This window comes from Sturnus vulgaris, chromosome Z (assembly GCF_052056855.1).
Source record: "Sturnus vulgaris isolate bStuVul1 chromosome Z, bStuVul1.hap1, whole genome shotgun sequence".
Taxonomy (NCBI): domain Eukaryota; kingdom Metazoa; phylum Chordata; class Aves; order Passeriformes; family Sturnidae; genus Sturnus; species Sturnus vulgaris.
In genome coordinates, this window is record NC_142283.1 from 24,332,067 (window position 1) to 24,349,631 (window position 17,565).

Genomic DNA, 17,565 nt, shown 5'->3' on the forward strand with positions numbered 1-17,565 from the left:
TTTGTAGGGATCATCCTCATTTTAATGACAAACATTTACTCAAAACAAAGAATTTTGCACTATTCTCTCAAAAGACTATGAACATGACAGAATACTTTCTACTGATACTTTTTTTACCAAAACCATTTTGTTGCCTGATATCTTGGCCTTCATTCAAGACTTTTTGATTGCATTTTAACTGCCTTCAATGAAGCGCTGAAGAAGGAATGAAATTCTGCGCTCAGAAGGAACTTGAGCAGATTTTTAGAAAAAAAAACAACACATATTTTCACTCTGTTTTTAATGGAGGGGAGTACTCTGCATGGTGTGGCAACAGAACTTACCTTTTGCACTATCTATAGTTGAATCAAGTATCTAAGAGTCTATATGTAGAACATGTTGGAAGAGTCCTTTAATAAACCAAAAGTTATCTAATGTCTATTGTTTACACTACTGGCAAATTCTATGTGAATCATACAGTAGATTGGTGAGTTACCTATGTGACCTTCAGGCTTCAACTCAGTTCCTTGGTCAAGATTTAGACAGGCAAGCACATAATCAGAGCTCATGCTTAACTAAGGTTGTACACAATGGGAACATTCAACTGCTGCCTGTAACTATAGTGGCTTGCTAGGAAAACGATTTAATTTTAACTGTTACTAATTATTCGTTATTCAGAGTGTTGAATGCTTCATAAAGGCTGTCAACATAATTAGCATTAAACTGCAAAAACAGACTGGAAGATGAAATGTTAAACAAACTTTAAATCTCATTTACAGCACTCTCTTAACCCTAGAGATGAGTTCACTGATGGGACAAATACAGACAAAGTGAAATAAGCACAAGCAGGTCTAGTTCTAGCAAGAATGGTGTCCTTAAGGAGGGAGCTATTAACCCTCCTCCACTCAATTGTTTGACTTGCAAGACTTTACAAATACAAGAAAAATTCAATCCAGTTGAAAGAAAAAATCACAAGCATTTTTAAGAACTCCAAATATGACTGGAGAGCTACAACTTTTCTGGTATTTTAACTATTTCAGCTGTTTGCTTCATAAAAAGCATCTGAAATTACAATTTGAAAGTATCACAAAAAATAACAAAAAGAGACTGTTTATTTGGGATTTCCCCCCCTCGTTTTAAATGGGTAATGAAAACTTTCTTGCAGGTCAAAGACACTTTATTCCATTAGCAAAAGTCCATGACATTAAAGAATAAACAAGTCTGAGATCTCATCATATTTGGTTTGGAAAAGGAAAACTAGACACTGAACTGTAGATGCTTGTCTCATTTGAGCAGAGTATGGGCCACGTTATACCTAAGCTGTATCTCTGAAGCTACAAAACTTTTATTTTAAAAATGTATAAACAAGCCTATGTTGTAGATATAGATAGATTAGACAGAGAGATAGATACACAGAACAATTTCCTATAAGAATTCAACTACATTTCAGTGTTACCTTTTAGAGAACTCAAAAAAGTGATGTGACTAAAATAAAAATTATCTTTCATATTTAAAAGAAAAAAACCCTTGATTTTCTCTAGATTGCATCTGAGTTCCAAAAATTCAGTTGTGACTCCCTTAAAGGGGGAGAGGAAAATAATTCCAACTATATGGATTAAAGATCCCTGGAAAATACATGAGATCTATAGTCTTTCTTTTCCATGAGGTTCAGCTTCAGTCAACTTGTCCTCCAGATTCTGGAGTCCTGATTGGAGAAGTATGTGTGGAGCTAAGGTACAGCCACAAGGACTTCAGCAGGGAATGGCTTATGTATTCTGAATACCTTTCCCAAAAGCATGAGAAAGAAAAATGTAAGCCTGCAGAATTAATAACATTTCCTCTATTTTATACCTCTCACCTGGTTTCTCAGAATGAGTATATCTAGATTTCGTCTCTACCTGTACAATAATTTGAAACAATATAAAACATCAGCACTGCAATCACACTTTAGTAGAAACCTTTGCTCACTATGCTCAAATAAATTTTGTTATTCAGAACAGAGACATCACACCAAGCAATAGCAAATAAACATAATTCTATGCATGACAGACACAAAGAGCTTAAATGACTTTAGTCAAGGTCACAATAGAATTGTAGGTTGGATTCTCTAGCTCATGCTATTTTCAATGAACAGAACAACTATTTTGTCATCAAATAATGCCGCTTGCCACTAAAAAAAAAGCACTGCTTATTGCTTTTGTGACTTTACAAATTATTCGTATATATTTAGCATTCTTTTATTGGTACACAAAAACCTTCATACCAGTGTTCTATACTACCAAAAATTCAATAACAGAAGAATGCTAGGGTTGATCCTACTAAAACCATGCTAACATTATTGTAGCCTAAACTTTTATTTTCCTTTGAAAAAAAAAGAAAATAAACTGATAGAGTGTGCAATTCCTGGTACAGATTGCTGTGCGTCCTGCAGATACTAGATCAGGACACAGCATCTGCTTCTTGGCCTATTATCTGTGCTAGATGTGATTTTCTAAAAATCAAGCAAAATCATACTCCACATCACCAGAAATACAATCACTGAAGGACAACGGCGTCCTGCTGAGGTAAACTGACGGCATCAGCTGGTCTTCTGCCTCCCAGCACACAAGGAACAAGGAAGGCAACTGATGTGACCTGCTTGCAAGGAGAAAATACCACTCTAAAAGCAGTATTATTAAGAATTATCATGCACATTTTTTGTTAAATCCTTGTAGGCTTGGGAAAGGAAGAAAATTGATGCAGAAGATATTACTGAGAGCTGGCAAGTATCAAGGTGTTCAATTAACTAAATGTAACATATAATTTGCCTTTGAACACCTTGGAAAGAATCTACTGCAAAAGACTGCAATTTAACATCAAAGTTTAAACAGTTGGTTACCATTTTAGAAGCTCATTAGTCTGAAGGTGTATCATGATTTTCTGAAAAGATGAATGATTAAAAACAGAGTTAAAAAGAAAAGACATTTGGGCATGAATACTTGATTTCAAATCTCTGTTCACTTTTAGGGAATGTTGTATCTCTAATTTCAGACTGCAAGAAGCTTTGCCAATTACATCCACTGCATTCTTTTTAGTACAAAATAATAAGAGGTGACCTTTAACTCAAGGAATTAGAACATCAAGTATCTTCTTTCCGAAATGCAATGAAAAGATTTTTTCTTTTTTATTAGAAGGCTATTACTTAATATAAGTATTTTGCAAATTTGTTTTCCACGTGTACTACTGTCTTCCCAAAAAATGCATAGTCCAGTTCCTGAACTGACACTAAGGTCATGTACATATTCTGGACAATTTTCAGGTCAAACCAATTAAACTAGAGCATCTACAAACTGGTAAATTCAGGTTATTCAATAACAACAACGAATGCAGTGACCAAAGAACACAGAATAAAGATTAATGTCAACCTTCTGTCGCTGCCAAAAGCAAGCCTGAAGCTTGATGGCTGCACTTCCAAACAGCACCTGCACCAGAGCACGCTCCACATTCTCCTACCCCACCGTGTTACAAACCCAAGGCCAAGCTTCTCGCTCAGGTGTACTGCAGACAACCACTGAATTCAAAACAAAGCAACTGACCCTGCTGGCACAACTTATTATAACCAAAATACCTTCCACGCTCTATTGTACTTTTTGCCAGAACTGACCAAGGGAGCAGCTTCTCTCTCTTAGAACTCAAGTCCTACATCCATCCTGTACATACTGGAGAGATGACAGCCAAAAAAAGGAAAACATGTCAGCCAAAATCCTCTTCTCCCCTCAAGCAGCATTAAGTCACAATAGCACTAAAATATTGTTTCTCCTTTCTACATAAAATTATTCAATTTAACTTTTATACAGCAGCTAAAGAAACAATGTATTTTGACTCTAATGCTTTTTTCACTAAAAAAGTATCCAGACTATATGGGACAGCTAAAGCACAGACTGGCTCATGCTTCGTTCTGTAAACTAAAACAAGGTACTCCTGCTAGGTGTCTCTTGTGTTTATTAAAAATAGAATAGATTTTACAAATAATAATTAGGCACTGGTTAAAGTCTTATTTTAAAAAATGACACTTTCGTATCACAAAACTCTTAACTCCTAAATAATTTATCAAGAGTTATTCAATCAGCACCCCTTCCTGAACATGGATTTTTCATGTCAGAAGCTAACAGCTTATGAGATCACCAGGATAGTGGTTGAATCATATAGTTATTGACAGCTGAGTCCCAAAGCTTGAAAGATTTTTAGTCACATTTCTGTGTAACTGTTTACTGTGCAATGACCAGAAGCTCACTACTTTAAAACCCTGTCTTTTTGTATCTTTCCTAGTCTGCTGTTGCGTGTTTCCCGTGAAAGAAACATGCAACCAAAGATAAAAGGATTTAAAGATAAAACAAATAAAATCAAAGTTCAGCTGCTGTAGCCAAGCAGCAAGATACAAATGTTTCATCATATTCTAAAATGTATATGCATGTGCTAACAATGCCTTGGGTAATAATCACTAATTTTTACTTTAACTAAAAGGAATCCCCTCTTCTTGAGAAGTATGGTCTATAGCTCAAGGATTCAAGGTAAGTCCTAATGTGTAAAGGTAAAGTCCTAAAGAAAAGAAAAAAATTGAAACCAGACGACCAGTCAAGCTGGTTGGTCTCACTGGAGATTGGGAGGATCACCCATCCACATCTGGAGAAAACATATCTGGACAAAATACCACAACAGCAGGGCAAGAGGCAGGAATGCAGCAGTACAAAGGGAGCAGTGCAGAACAGACCTGTACTGCCTTGCTCACTCCTGCATGGCCAGCAAAAGCTCTTTCGGTGTCTTAATGGGCTAGTGAATTTCCTAATGTTCAGTCCAGTAGTCCACTAAATTCCAGCTTAAACTTTTACATATTTTAGTAAGCAAAAATTGCTTTGAACTTTCTAGCTGTGAATACCTTGCTTTTAGGTTCTCTTTGCACCTGTTGGAGATGAATTAATAATCTGCTGCAAAAGAGGGATCAGAGCACTACAGGCAAGGAAACTGAGGCACAGGAGTAGTAAGTGAAAGCCCTTGGATTGCAGAGGTGCTCATGGAAAAGCCAAGTTTTAGAATTTCAGCCTTACAGAAAATCCCGATCTTTGAAAAATCAAGTTCATCTATCCAGTCCTAAACATAACCTTCAAGTCCCAGGTTTTAAAAGTCTTTCTGCCTCATGCTCCAAAATTGCCTACGACCCAGGATATTTTTAACTCAGCCAGTCTAATGAGACAAAACAAATGCTATGGAACTACTTAGTATCTACTCAAGTTAATAAGTATTAAGACATTCTTGAACATGACCAATGGCCTGCTCTATAAGTCATCAAACAAAATAAGCCCTGGTGAAAAGTGTATCATTGCACACAATCTTGAAGTCTGGCATACCTGAATATGAGTCCTATCCACAACTTCATATTAAGTGAGTACTTTTTTTACACTTTCAGCTGACCACGTTGGTCATAGAAGACTACATTAACACCAATATTAATAAAAATCTTCTGTTCTGTAGTTATAGATTTAATAATTATTGTTTACATAATAGAATAGACTTTATCGTTTTAAAGAGAGCATACACTGGTTTTTACTGCTATTTTCACATTCTAAGTAGATGTTTGCCAGTCAAAGTTATTCTAAATATTTAGATAATTCATAGAATAAATAAAATTGTTAAAAACAACCCCCCCAAAACAAAAACCCAAAATATTGCAAAACCAATTTTCAGGCCTGTATACAATCCCTGATACTGATACTTAAGTTTGTACTTAAGGATTGTGTCAACAACTTGGCATGATTTGCATGATTACACAGGCAGATGCAATCATTTTAGCCCCATCATCAAAGAATTTTAATTTAATGAAAGCCCACTGGCCTCCACAGATTCTGCACCAGGTTTCAAACCAGGCTGTAGCCCCACAGCACTAACACCCTCTATTTCTGTGTGTTCTTATTCTCTTCAGGTACCTGCTACCCTGGAACATTTGGAGTACTTTTTACCTTCACTGTGCCTTCCCAGTGATTAGTCCCTTTTGCTGTCAAGCTTGGCAACACAAGATACACTTAAGCCCCTTGTGTCACAAGCACAGTACACGAAGTACAGTACAGAGACTTATGTTCAGTGTCAGGCTGTTCCAACAAGCCTGAGGTGAGACTGCAGTGCTGAGCACGGTGCTTGCACACACCTGGCAGGAGCACAGCTGCACTGACCTCACCAGAGAGGGGACTTGGAGGTCCCACCACCAAACCAACATGAACCCTCTTAAACTGAGACCATGGAGGCTCTTGCCTCAGGTTTCTTCACTTGAGGCAGGGAGTACACAGGGAAAACAAGCCAGCTAGCAGGGTGTAATCCATGCCTGGGCAGTGTTCTCAGCACAAGCTGTCAGCACAGTCAGCATCCATCAAAACTGAACAGTTCAGCTTAAACTGCTCTATCAACACATGAAGGCATCATCTTCATCTGAGCACCACTAGCCTTCAGAAGTGTTTAGCTCCCTCTTTTCCTCACTAGAAATTACTACATTTCTTAGTACTGCAGTATCATATATATAAGTGTTATTCCTGGACACCACTGTGCTGAGTAGTGTGCAAACACAGTTCAAAGACAACTCCTGACCCAGAAGCTTGCAACCTATATAATTCAAGATACTTTCCAATTCACATTGCACTGATGCCTAAAATACTCAATTAATATACTTCAATTCAGTGAAGCATTCTTGTGGAAAGCCACAGGAATTTTGTCAGTGGATTTCATTGATCACAGAATAAGTCTTAGAAAGAAATATTGGCTATCAATCTGGTTTAGAGCAAAAACAACTGTAGACTCATGTTCTATTTTCTCAATCAGAAATGTTCTAGACTGATGAGCGTGAACTCTGATCTAAGTATCACTGTTTTGGGAAACACAAGTGTAAATGATGACACACACCAATACTTACTACTTCCAAGTGATGGTGCAAATCACTATCTCAAGAACAGTAAAAAGTATAGCAGATTTTGAACTTTTCAAGAAAACAAAAATACCCCAGCAAGAAAAGCCTCCTATTGAGACATCAAGTTAAAAGGTTAAAATCACAGAAAAGGAAAATAAAGAACAAATAAAATATTGAAAAAGCACCTCTTCATGTTTCCTGCCTTAAATCATTAATTCCCTTGAACTGCACAATTCCACAACATTATCTATATCCTCATATTGTTCTCATAAATTTGATGAGGACTGAATTGTAAATTTCCAATAGAAGCCACTCTTCAATATCTAAGGCTAGAGTTCAGTCAGCATTTTGGAAACTTATTCACAGTGAAGTGATAACCATGGTCTATAATCCCCACTGGGCCCAAGGAGCAAAAGAAAACCAGTAGAAAAGCTTAAATTCACACTTCAGGGTGCACTTTTCAGAGATGTTAAATTGGAGCAAAAAATTCTGTTTTGAAGTGACAAGACATTGATTTTTGCTTCAGTATGGCCCTGTTTTATAAGGAACTGCTTTTGATGTACAACAGCAAATAGCTTTTACTCATTTTGAGGCAAAATATTCTGAATAGTTTAAAATTCTGGCCAAAAGAGGGAGGAAAAATTCAACTGTCACATCTAAAAATATGAGGATCAGAATAGGTAACTTTGCACCCAGTAATGAAATAACGATAAAAAAATTCCATAAATTGCTTTCTTATCTGAAAGAATTTGGACAGGATACAACTATTCCTGCTGACCAGAACAAAGACTGTTCTCTTAATTATGTTTTATAGATTCAAGATTAATTAAAAAAATAATATTTTGTTCCTTGAAAACAGGTAAGTTACTGCCCTGTAAGTATTTTCATTCTTTTCAGACTTTTTTGTTTAGAGAAATAGGTTTCACTTTGCTCACCATTTTTTAACTATACATGAGCTTTTCCACTTCATTCTATTCTACAACTAATATACATATAAGTCCCTTGTAAATAAAAGGGAATTTAACCTAAGAAGAGTTCTCTTGCTCTAGTTAATCTAGACAGATTCTTTTTCTTTCATTAAACAAGTAGATTTTTGTTTTTAACTTGTTTTTTAACTTTTTGTCTGTTGACAAAAAGTCTGTTGACCCCTCAAAGTTGGGTCTGCTAGTTTTGGACTACAGAAATACTGATCTCCTCTGGCCTGATGAATTTTTGTAAAGGAATGACTATATCCAGTGACACTTCATCAGTTATTGCTTCTTTCCATATTTATAAGGATAATTTTAATAACTTAAACAAACTGAAGAGTATTCTTACTTATATGCCTAAAAGTTCTTTTGCTGAGAATACACAAACAGCATTTTTAAAGGGAAGGAAAGTATGAATTTAAAAAAATGGCAAACTCGACATGCATTAGAACAGGTGCATCTGCTTCCTCCCTTAAATATACATAAATATTTTGTTTTCAAAAGCAAAAGACCACATTATCTAGCTATTAATCCTTCTGGATACATCTAGAAAAGGAATATTTTATTTAGATCGGTTGCTTTTTTTTTGGATCCGGGTTATGCATGTCAGACATTCATCAATGTACTTCAGAGAATAGATTCCCTTGTCGCCCTCACTATATGATAAAATAATGGATCCGATGGTCTATTTCTACCTTTTGCAACAAAAATGCAATTGGTTACATGTGGGTTTAGTTATTAATTGCTTTGAGATGTAAATATTATAAAATAGTTACATTTAAAGTTAAGCTACACTCAGTGTGCAAAACCAGGAATTAAGACTAGTAGGCCGAGAACCATTCATTCACAGCACAGGTGCAAGTCCATCATTGCTTATTGCTGTTCTGAATATTAAACTTTTAACGTTTTCCACCACTGAGGAAACCTGACTGCCAGTAGCACATTCTAGTTGCAGTGAGCTGTGAGCCAAGGGAAGGTAAAGAACCATGATAAACAGCCAGCACTGTCCATACACAAACACTATTTGATATGTTGAGAGTCATGAGACCTAAAAAATAAAAATAATATCCCACTGCCTCTGACCTTCTGAGCCTAAAAACAGCCAGGCTTGATTTGTTGGGGTTTTTGTGGAGTTTTTTGGTTGCTTTTTTTTTTAAACTAAGAATCTTCACACTGGCACTGAAGAGAATGGAAAAAGCAATTTCCTTTAGAAGGTGGCCTTGTGAATATGCATGCAATGTACAATGTCAGATGTGGTCATCAAGTCAAGCAGAGAACTGAAATACGTACTGAGAGGAAATGAGATAGCTAAGAAACATTTTTCCTTCATGAATTACAACTGAAAGTATCAGTGTATCCAATAGCTTGTATCAAATGATTCCTTAACATTTGCCTCCCAGTTGTCACGTGTGAGCTGCTTACCAGAAACTTTGTAATGGAACCATACTTCCCAGAAATAAGACAGACATATATTTGTAGAAAACAAGAATGAGCAGGAATCAGGAAAAGATTTCACCATCACACGCAGATGGGATTTTACATATGTGTGTGTGTATTACATTTGAGTTGGTCTTCACTAAAACAAGGAGAGAATACAGAGCAGAAACTGACAGGAGGGAGAAATGCTGACTAAAACAACCTGCTTAAGCTGAACTGACTTCATTGCCAGAAGTTAAAGAGACAAACAAAGAGAACAATAAATGGTGCCAAAAGTGTGCTCTCTGCGGAAGAAGAAAATCCAGTTCTGTTCTCAGTTCTCTGCAAATGCCAGTCACGTTGTGTGATCTGTTCTGGACATACAACAGTGTAATGTGGGCATTTGGGGTTCATACTGCTTGGTACACAGGCACATTACACCCACGTGTGTATTAAGACAGTATTGTTTCTTCTTTTCCATAAAAACAAACAAACAAACAAAGAAAACTCCCCACAGATCACAAAGAATAGCTACTTTTCACACAACCTAGAAAAGCAGCCCACTTCTCCCAGAAGAGACACTCAATCTACAGAAAAGTAGAAGCAAACTTGCCAGATCCTTCAATGACTTAATGCTAAACATATTAATTTCCTTTTTCTTGAGAAACCAAACTTTTCTGTTTTAACTGATATAAACAACTGATATCCATGCACACATTTATTTTCAGTAACAACATATGTATAAGAAATTGCAAAAATTAATCTGCTTGTAGGGCTCATAACCCAAATATAAAAGTAGCATAAGTGTTCTAGACAATGTGCCTCAGGGATGTTATAAACACAAACAACTTTTGAGTTAGACCTGATGAAAATTTTAGATTTTCATTATGAAGCCTACACATGACAAACTGCAATACACTGCTACTGGCAATGAGAAGGCAGATGTTTAAACCTATGTAATGCAATCTTCCCCTCAAAACAGACATTATGTACACAGCAACACTTCATGCTTTCCCCACCTTTACCTTCCCAATTCCCCCATCTAGATTACCCTACAGCCCTAGCAACCCATTTATACTCAGCTGGCTGTCCACCATCATTATCTGTACCATGTTCTGCCCTGACACATGACTAAACTGCAATAGTGGAAAATACCTTGCTCACCAACCCGCAGTGTCACTTGCTATAATTAGCATCCTGAGAGCTAACTATGCAGTTATTAAGGCACTGAGAAAGACACATGTCCTGTCTTAGTTCAGTCTATATCAAGTGATCAGTCAGATGACCACTAATGCAGTGAAGCCTTCACTCAGACAGTCAACTTGCCTAGCTCAACCCATGACCTATCTCCACAGGCTATCTTTTGGGAGATGGATAATGTTACTTTTTCATGTTACCTTCCTCACTATGAAATGTGGGTCTTCAAATCTCCCTTCCTATTCCCAGGATCGTATGCAATAATAAAACCCTAACTTTGCATAGAAGAACAATCTGAGTATCAGGCTGTCATTCTGCACCAACAGCTTTTGCTGAGCACACACAACTCCACGATAAAGGACACTGCCTACTGTGACTTCGCTTCTCACTGAGAACGTGGAACAGAATGAGAATCTTTCCTCTCCATCTTAATATTTTAATCAATTATATTTTATCACCATTATCTAGTTCCAATTTAGATGGTCAGTTAAACGATTTAATACACCAAAGAAATACTGCTAATGCAAAATCTTATGTAATGCTACTATGTAACAGAAATTAGAGCACGGTGCTAGAATGGTGCAAAGAAACAGTTATCACAGTCAAATTTTATTTATGTAAATCACCTCTTATCAAACCAAAGCTACCAGGCTGCTGCCTAAATCCTAATTTCTGTTAGATGTATCAAAATTCATTATGTTTTCATATATAGTGCCAAGCAGAATAGAAAACACTAATGATAGAATTTACTTTCAGGATCATTTTACATACATAAAATAGTCTACTTTAAAAAAAAAAAAAAAAGAAAAGCTCCCTTGAGTTTAAACTAAGAAAAAAATCAAGAGCAGTTAGGAAAAAAGTGTACCTTATTTGTGTAAACTAAATTTTTAATATCTAAGCAATTCAAAGCCATAAAGACCTTGGGAGATATCCTCTGAGGATTGTGATTTCTACACAGAACAGAAATTATTCAGTGGCCATGTTCGTCCTTTCTCATGATAAATGGCTATTGCATCTGCCTCCAGCTAGGCAAAAAAGGGATGTTTAGCTTCAGATAGCAGACTATTAAGAGGATTCCAATGTGTGGAGTTTTGAGGTTTTCTTCTGAGAACTTTTTCTTACCACATACTTCTATATGGGCTATGGATCTAAATGACTTTGATGGGCTGGCTACTAACTGGAATCCAGAGTCAGTATCATTTGCTTGGCAAAAAAATTACACACCCTATCAATGGAAAACTGGAGGCAAAACCCACAAAACTGGCTGCGCAACTAGCATGAATGACGTATCTAATTCTGAAAGTCAAAATATATTCCTTTTAATATTTCTGAAACATAAAATTAACTTTTTTCCTTTTAAAAATATGAATCTTGGACTGGGATCCAGTGACAGTGCTAGAGATATATTAACCTAGTACTCACTTCTATATTTAATGTACTTCTAGTTGCATTGTGCTGCATTTCAGTTTTAGAGGAGTCTGCGGCTATTCAGCCTACTGTCCAAACTATTACACTTAATTCAAGGACAGCAACTGCACATTAAAATTTAGAAAATCCATTACCAACTTTGTAGAGAGTTGAAGAAAATTCAGCTTTTTGCAACCCTGACTTCAATGTACCTAACCAAATAAATAATCTTCTTCCCAGGACAACAGTAATACAGAAGTGCGTCACTTTCTAAATATAAATAAGCAAACTAAGAAAATCAAAACTTCATGGGACTGTTGTCCTCACTTCCCCTGACTGGAAAATGGGAAAGATGGTAATTGTTTCTTTTATTTTTAGTATTATATACTATACATTCTTGTCCTGCAATCTATATACTAACAAACAAATATGTTTTACAGATATTTATCAGACAGTAGTAAATATTTTTCAGTAGTTTTCACTGAGTCGTACTAACTTGTTTTGAATACACATGCATAAAAAAGTTGATAAAAAACTATTATTTCATCATCACCAGCATCACCACCATCATCATCATCAACCAGTTATACATAATGATGATAGCAATGGATGCTGAAGTTACTCAGGGCCACTTCACAACCAACAGCTTGGGAAATGCCTGAGTAGATACTTAAGAATTCCTGAGTAGCAATTGTATTGAAAGAAAACTGGTGGGAAGAGAAGCAAAGAATATGAGATAAAGAGGAGAGACTTAGCAGAAGTCAGTTATATCTGAAATAAGAACATGCTTATGAAAATACAGCTACTATAGATTGAGTCAAAATCTAGGATACTCCTCCACTGCCACTATGGGGAATACTGTGAAACTGTAATATGTCACTCCTAAGACAGTACTTTCAGAATATTCTTTAACTATTAGTCTAGCTATAATATAAAGAGACAATATTGTTACCAAGAAATTTTAACAATAAAACGACAAAAACATGATTTCTACAGTAATTTTATAAGATCAGAGATATTTTTTATTATAACAAGTTGAAAAGGAATGAAAGGAGTAACTTTAAAAAGCGTAAGGGTGGTCTGCAGACCACCTTAGACTTTAATCATCTAGCTGTCACAAGTAACTCTCCTAAACTGATTCTAAAACAGACAGACATGGAAAGGAATAGGGGGAAAAAAAGGTCAACAAAGAGCAGCAAAAATGCCTTAAATATGTGGACGATTTTCCAGCTCAAGGAAGGAGAAATCAATTCCAGGATCTAAGAGCTGTCCGAAACATTAGATCTTTATAGAACATTATTCTAATTGTCTTCCTAATCCATCTCATATTCCTAAGCAATCCTATCCAATAAGAAACCCATTTCTTTTTTTGTTAAAGCTATGTTTGAGAAATTAAATTTCAAGTTGTCAGCACTGATAGCCATTTATTCTGCACCTACACTGAAGTCTGGTAAAAGGAGGAAAACTAGCTGGAAGTCTGACTCTCAAATGAACTTCTGATTTTCACTAGAAGGAAGAAAGAGTTATATTACTGTAACTGTTCTGCCTGTTCCCCTTTACGGATCTTGCCAACTCCTCAACTGCATTTTGCACTCTATTTTTTTTTCAGCACAATAAAACTCAATTTACTCATCCCCCCCCCAAGCATTTTCACTGCCTATTTCTTCTACCTTATTCTCACCATATTTATCTTACAAGGAAAATAAATGAAAATTGGTATAAATGCAGAATATTAACAACTACTCTTAAAGGCATTTTGTGGTATCTGTCCACTGTGTTGAATATATAAACACACCGAAATCAAAATATAGTGCAACAGTACACAGTGGGGCACAAACATCTTTGCAGAAGTCCTTCAGATTAAGAGGCAAATCACTTCTGACAAGGTCTGTCACAGAATACAACCCAAACAACACTCAAATTACCAAGGACTAGGGAGCTCCATTCTAAAAAATGTTTAGGTCCTCTGAATTCAAAATTTAAAAGACAAAACAGGCACGAAAAATAGAAACATACAGAAAGAACTGAACAAAAAAACGAACCTTACCTTTCACAAGCTCGGACAGTCCATGCAGCAATTATCCATAATGAGATACTAAAAACCAACAGTACAGTTCCTGGACATATTGTCATTAGAGTCTTCATAACAAAACGGGTATTGAAGTTTATCTTATTTAATGCTCCAATGCTTCTAGATGAGGCATCAGTGAAAAGTTTGCTATGCAAAAGCATAACTCTGGCAATAAGATACAGTCTTAAGAACATTGGTATAGATAAAATAATATCCACATCAGCTGTTGTTGTGGATGGAGCGTAAGAAAAGGCAAGCCGGGCTGTCCATGTGAATGTGTAATTCCCAGGTATGGGATGTATAGCACACACCAGTATTTCCAAGCAGATAAAGAAAATACGCTCATAAGTCATGGCTATTCTCCAGTCATCTGCTCCATTGTCCACCATGAACAACTGAAATAATAAAATACAAGGTTAACTTTAGTACATAATTTAAAAAATTGTTATAATTCCATTTTAAATTACCACAGTTTTCTATGCTGCCAAAGACTAGTAAAAAACAACAAAAAAAGCCATCTCAGAAAATGACATTATTGCATCACTATGAAAGGAAACATAATTCTGGTTAAGACAAAAATAGTTTTTTAATACACTATTTTTAAAACTGCACATGAAATTGAATTTTCATTCATTATTAACTAAAAATTCCTCATATTTTTAAAAATGATAATATTTTCTATAAAAAAATTCTGGACACATTAAGCCTTGTCCATTCAAAATCAATTGTTTAAATTCATAAAACTGAGAATTATTTAACTGTTTCTAAGTTAGATAACTCACTCTTTCTGAGTAGATAACTAAATTACAAATTAAAAATATTTCTTAAGATTCCTGTTAATCTTCAACCAAGGTAATAATATAGCTTCTGTAAAAGTATCCAAGCATTCTTCAAGGCACCAATACTGATCAATGTAAGATACAAAAAAACTACATGAGAAAGTGCACAAAGACTTAAGAAGATATCTCATGGTGAAAATATGAAAAATAATAGCCACCAAATATCAGAGTAGTCCAGGCAGCCAAGTGATGTCCACTAGTAGCTGAAAATTAAATGTACATGTTGGCTGCTGTACAATCAAGGCCTTCAATGTGTCACCCAAGAACAAAGGCACTAAAACATTTCACACTGTTCAGCAAATTATGTGCCTGATGATTTAATAAATAAATAGCTAATCAAGCAGTACCTGTCACTAGTTGAGAGTAGAAATACACAAGACCTTGCAAATAGACTTTTTTTAGAGTAACATAACCCGTAGGTACAAAAAAGATACAATTCCAGACAGAAGACCTCCCCACCATTTCAACTACAGTTTGAATCTAAACAAGGCTGTACAGTAAATAGGCAAAAGGAAAAAATACTTTTGCAGTATTTTTAAAATTAGATTATTCAAAAATAATGGGTGAGAAGGCAAAGTACATCCTCAATGTAAGAAAAGTATTTTCAGCATACGAAATACTATATACACAACAAAAACTCATTCATCTGTGCCGGTCTTCACCCCCTTACTTCTTTCAAAAGTTTAAAAATACAAGCTTGATTTCCCTCTATGTATTTTTCAGTGATTAAAAAACCACTCTACTTCCTCCCCACAATACCTTCAGTTTGTCTTTCATAGAAGTACTCAACTGAAACTAGAGCACTTCAGAAAAGTGATAATCACAAATTAACTTCATTGCAGTTGAACTGATACTAAAAGAAATAAAGAAGTTAACTACAGTACAGAACACAACAAACCAAAACAAATCTGTCTTTGTGGATCTGGTTTTTTATGTCTGATGTTCTTTCTCTCCATCTTATCACACTGCATGTCGGTGACAAGGTTTTGGCTTTGAGGATGGCTGCAGGGATGGTGTCAGCAAGAAGCAGTCAGGGTTACTCTGCAATGTACCCACTGCAGGACACAGCTGAGCTCACCAGTGAAGCAGATGGTGCTTCTGTAAAAGCATAGCTAAGGAAGGGAAAAAATGTGAGAAAGAACACTGGAAATTCTAAGAGAATTTGGAGAAGAAGAATAGGAAGGAGGCGCTTCAAACATGGAACAGAGAAAAGCCCATAGAGAGGAAGGACCATGATAAAGGAGGCAACTCCCTGAAGCCCATGGAGATGACCACTCCAGAGCAAGCTGGATATTTGTTGAAGAAATGCTCACTTCTGGAGAGTTCACACTACAGCAGATTCTTGCTAGAATAACTAATGCCCACATTAGTCCCATGCTGGAGCAGATTTATCCTGAGGGGCTGCAGACCGTGGAGAGGACCCACACAGCTGCACAGAAAAAGTGTGACGAAAAAGGAGTGGCAGGGAGGAACCACTGTGAACAGACTGCCATTCTCCATGTCCCCTGCACCACTCATGGAGAAGATGCAGGAGCTGGGAACGAAGACGTTGAGCCCGAGGATAGGGCGGTGGGGCAGCATATTTCTTGCCATCCTATTCTGGTTTTAAATGTCAATAAAGTAAACCAATTTTCCCCAAGTTGTGCCTGTTTTACCAGTGCCAGTAACTTGCAAGGAATCTCCTCATCTTTATTTCAACTCACAAACATCTTAATCTTATTTTCTCTCCTTGTGCTGTTGAAGAGGGAGAACAAAAGTATGGCTGGGTGGGAGTCCAACAGCTGGCCAAGGTCAATGCACCACATTTACATATAGTTCTTATCTCCACTGCAATATTATTGAAGACAAAGTCATACATCTGTTGAACAAGCTAAAGAAACAGTCCATGAATTCAATGTATGCACCATGAGCACATACAGCTTCTTTTATCTGTGTCACTCTACAAGCTACAGATATTAGATATGTGAACTGATACTGGGAGGCCAATTTATGTCTGTCTCTATGTCTGTCTTACCAAAACAGTGCAGGTTTGCACTTAGAAAATGCACTATTTGATATGAAGGGCCAAACTTTCAAAGGACTGTAAAACCCCAGTGCATTTGATTCTTGTGATTAGCCTGCAAATACTGTCAGTCGGATCATAGATGTGTTACATCAGTCATGAAGAAATCTAGATATTTAGAACATCCAGAATATAGATTAATAGTAGCCAACGTGACTGAAAAAAACCACATAGATAATATCAGATCTCTCAAATGCTGCGTGCATTTACAAAGAAAAGAATAAATTTACAACCAATTTAAATATTTCAATTGTAAGATACACATCAAATACATGCCAAAATGGCAGTGTTATGAAGTTTCAAAATCTGCTGAAAAAAAGCAATGGTCTTTTCCCCTCCTTTTTCACATATGCTGTTCACAGATTTCAAAAATAATTCTATAAGCACAAAGGCAATTCAAGAAAAATTACACCTTCAGTACTGATTCAATTTAAAAGATGACAATAGAAGAATGTTGAGTTAAATTCGGGCATTAAAATTTGATCTTGCCATTTTTATAGCTGATAATGTTATTTTATGACTGATTTTTTAAAAAACATTGAGACATCATTATGGAATACATACTTCATAACATAGTCACCTGTCAGCAGAAGAGAGGTAAATGCAACAGAGAGGGAAATTTCTCTGCAGTTCTCAGTGGAATGGGTTATGCTTATGGACACAGAAGATCCTTATCAACCTCCCGTGGACTTAGCTGT

The 17,565-nt window shown here is 36.1% G+C and overlaps 1 protein-coding gene across 1 annotated transcript in view; it reads right to left on the reverse strand.

Moving 5' to 3' along the window:
- KCNN2 (potassium calcium-activated channel subfamily N member 2) overlaps window positions 1–17,565 on the reverse strand; it is a 71,384-nt gene that overhangs the window by 36,086 nt on the left and 17,733 nt on the right. Inside the window, exon 3 of the mRNA XM_014874398.2 lies at window positions 13,943–14,361. Coding sequence (XP_014729884.1) covers window positions 13,943–14,361 — 419 coding nt within the window. The remainder of the gene's footprint in view (window positions 1–13,942; window positions 14,362–17,565) is intronic.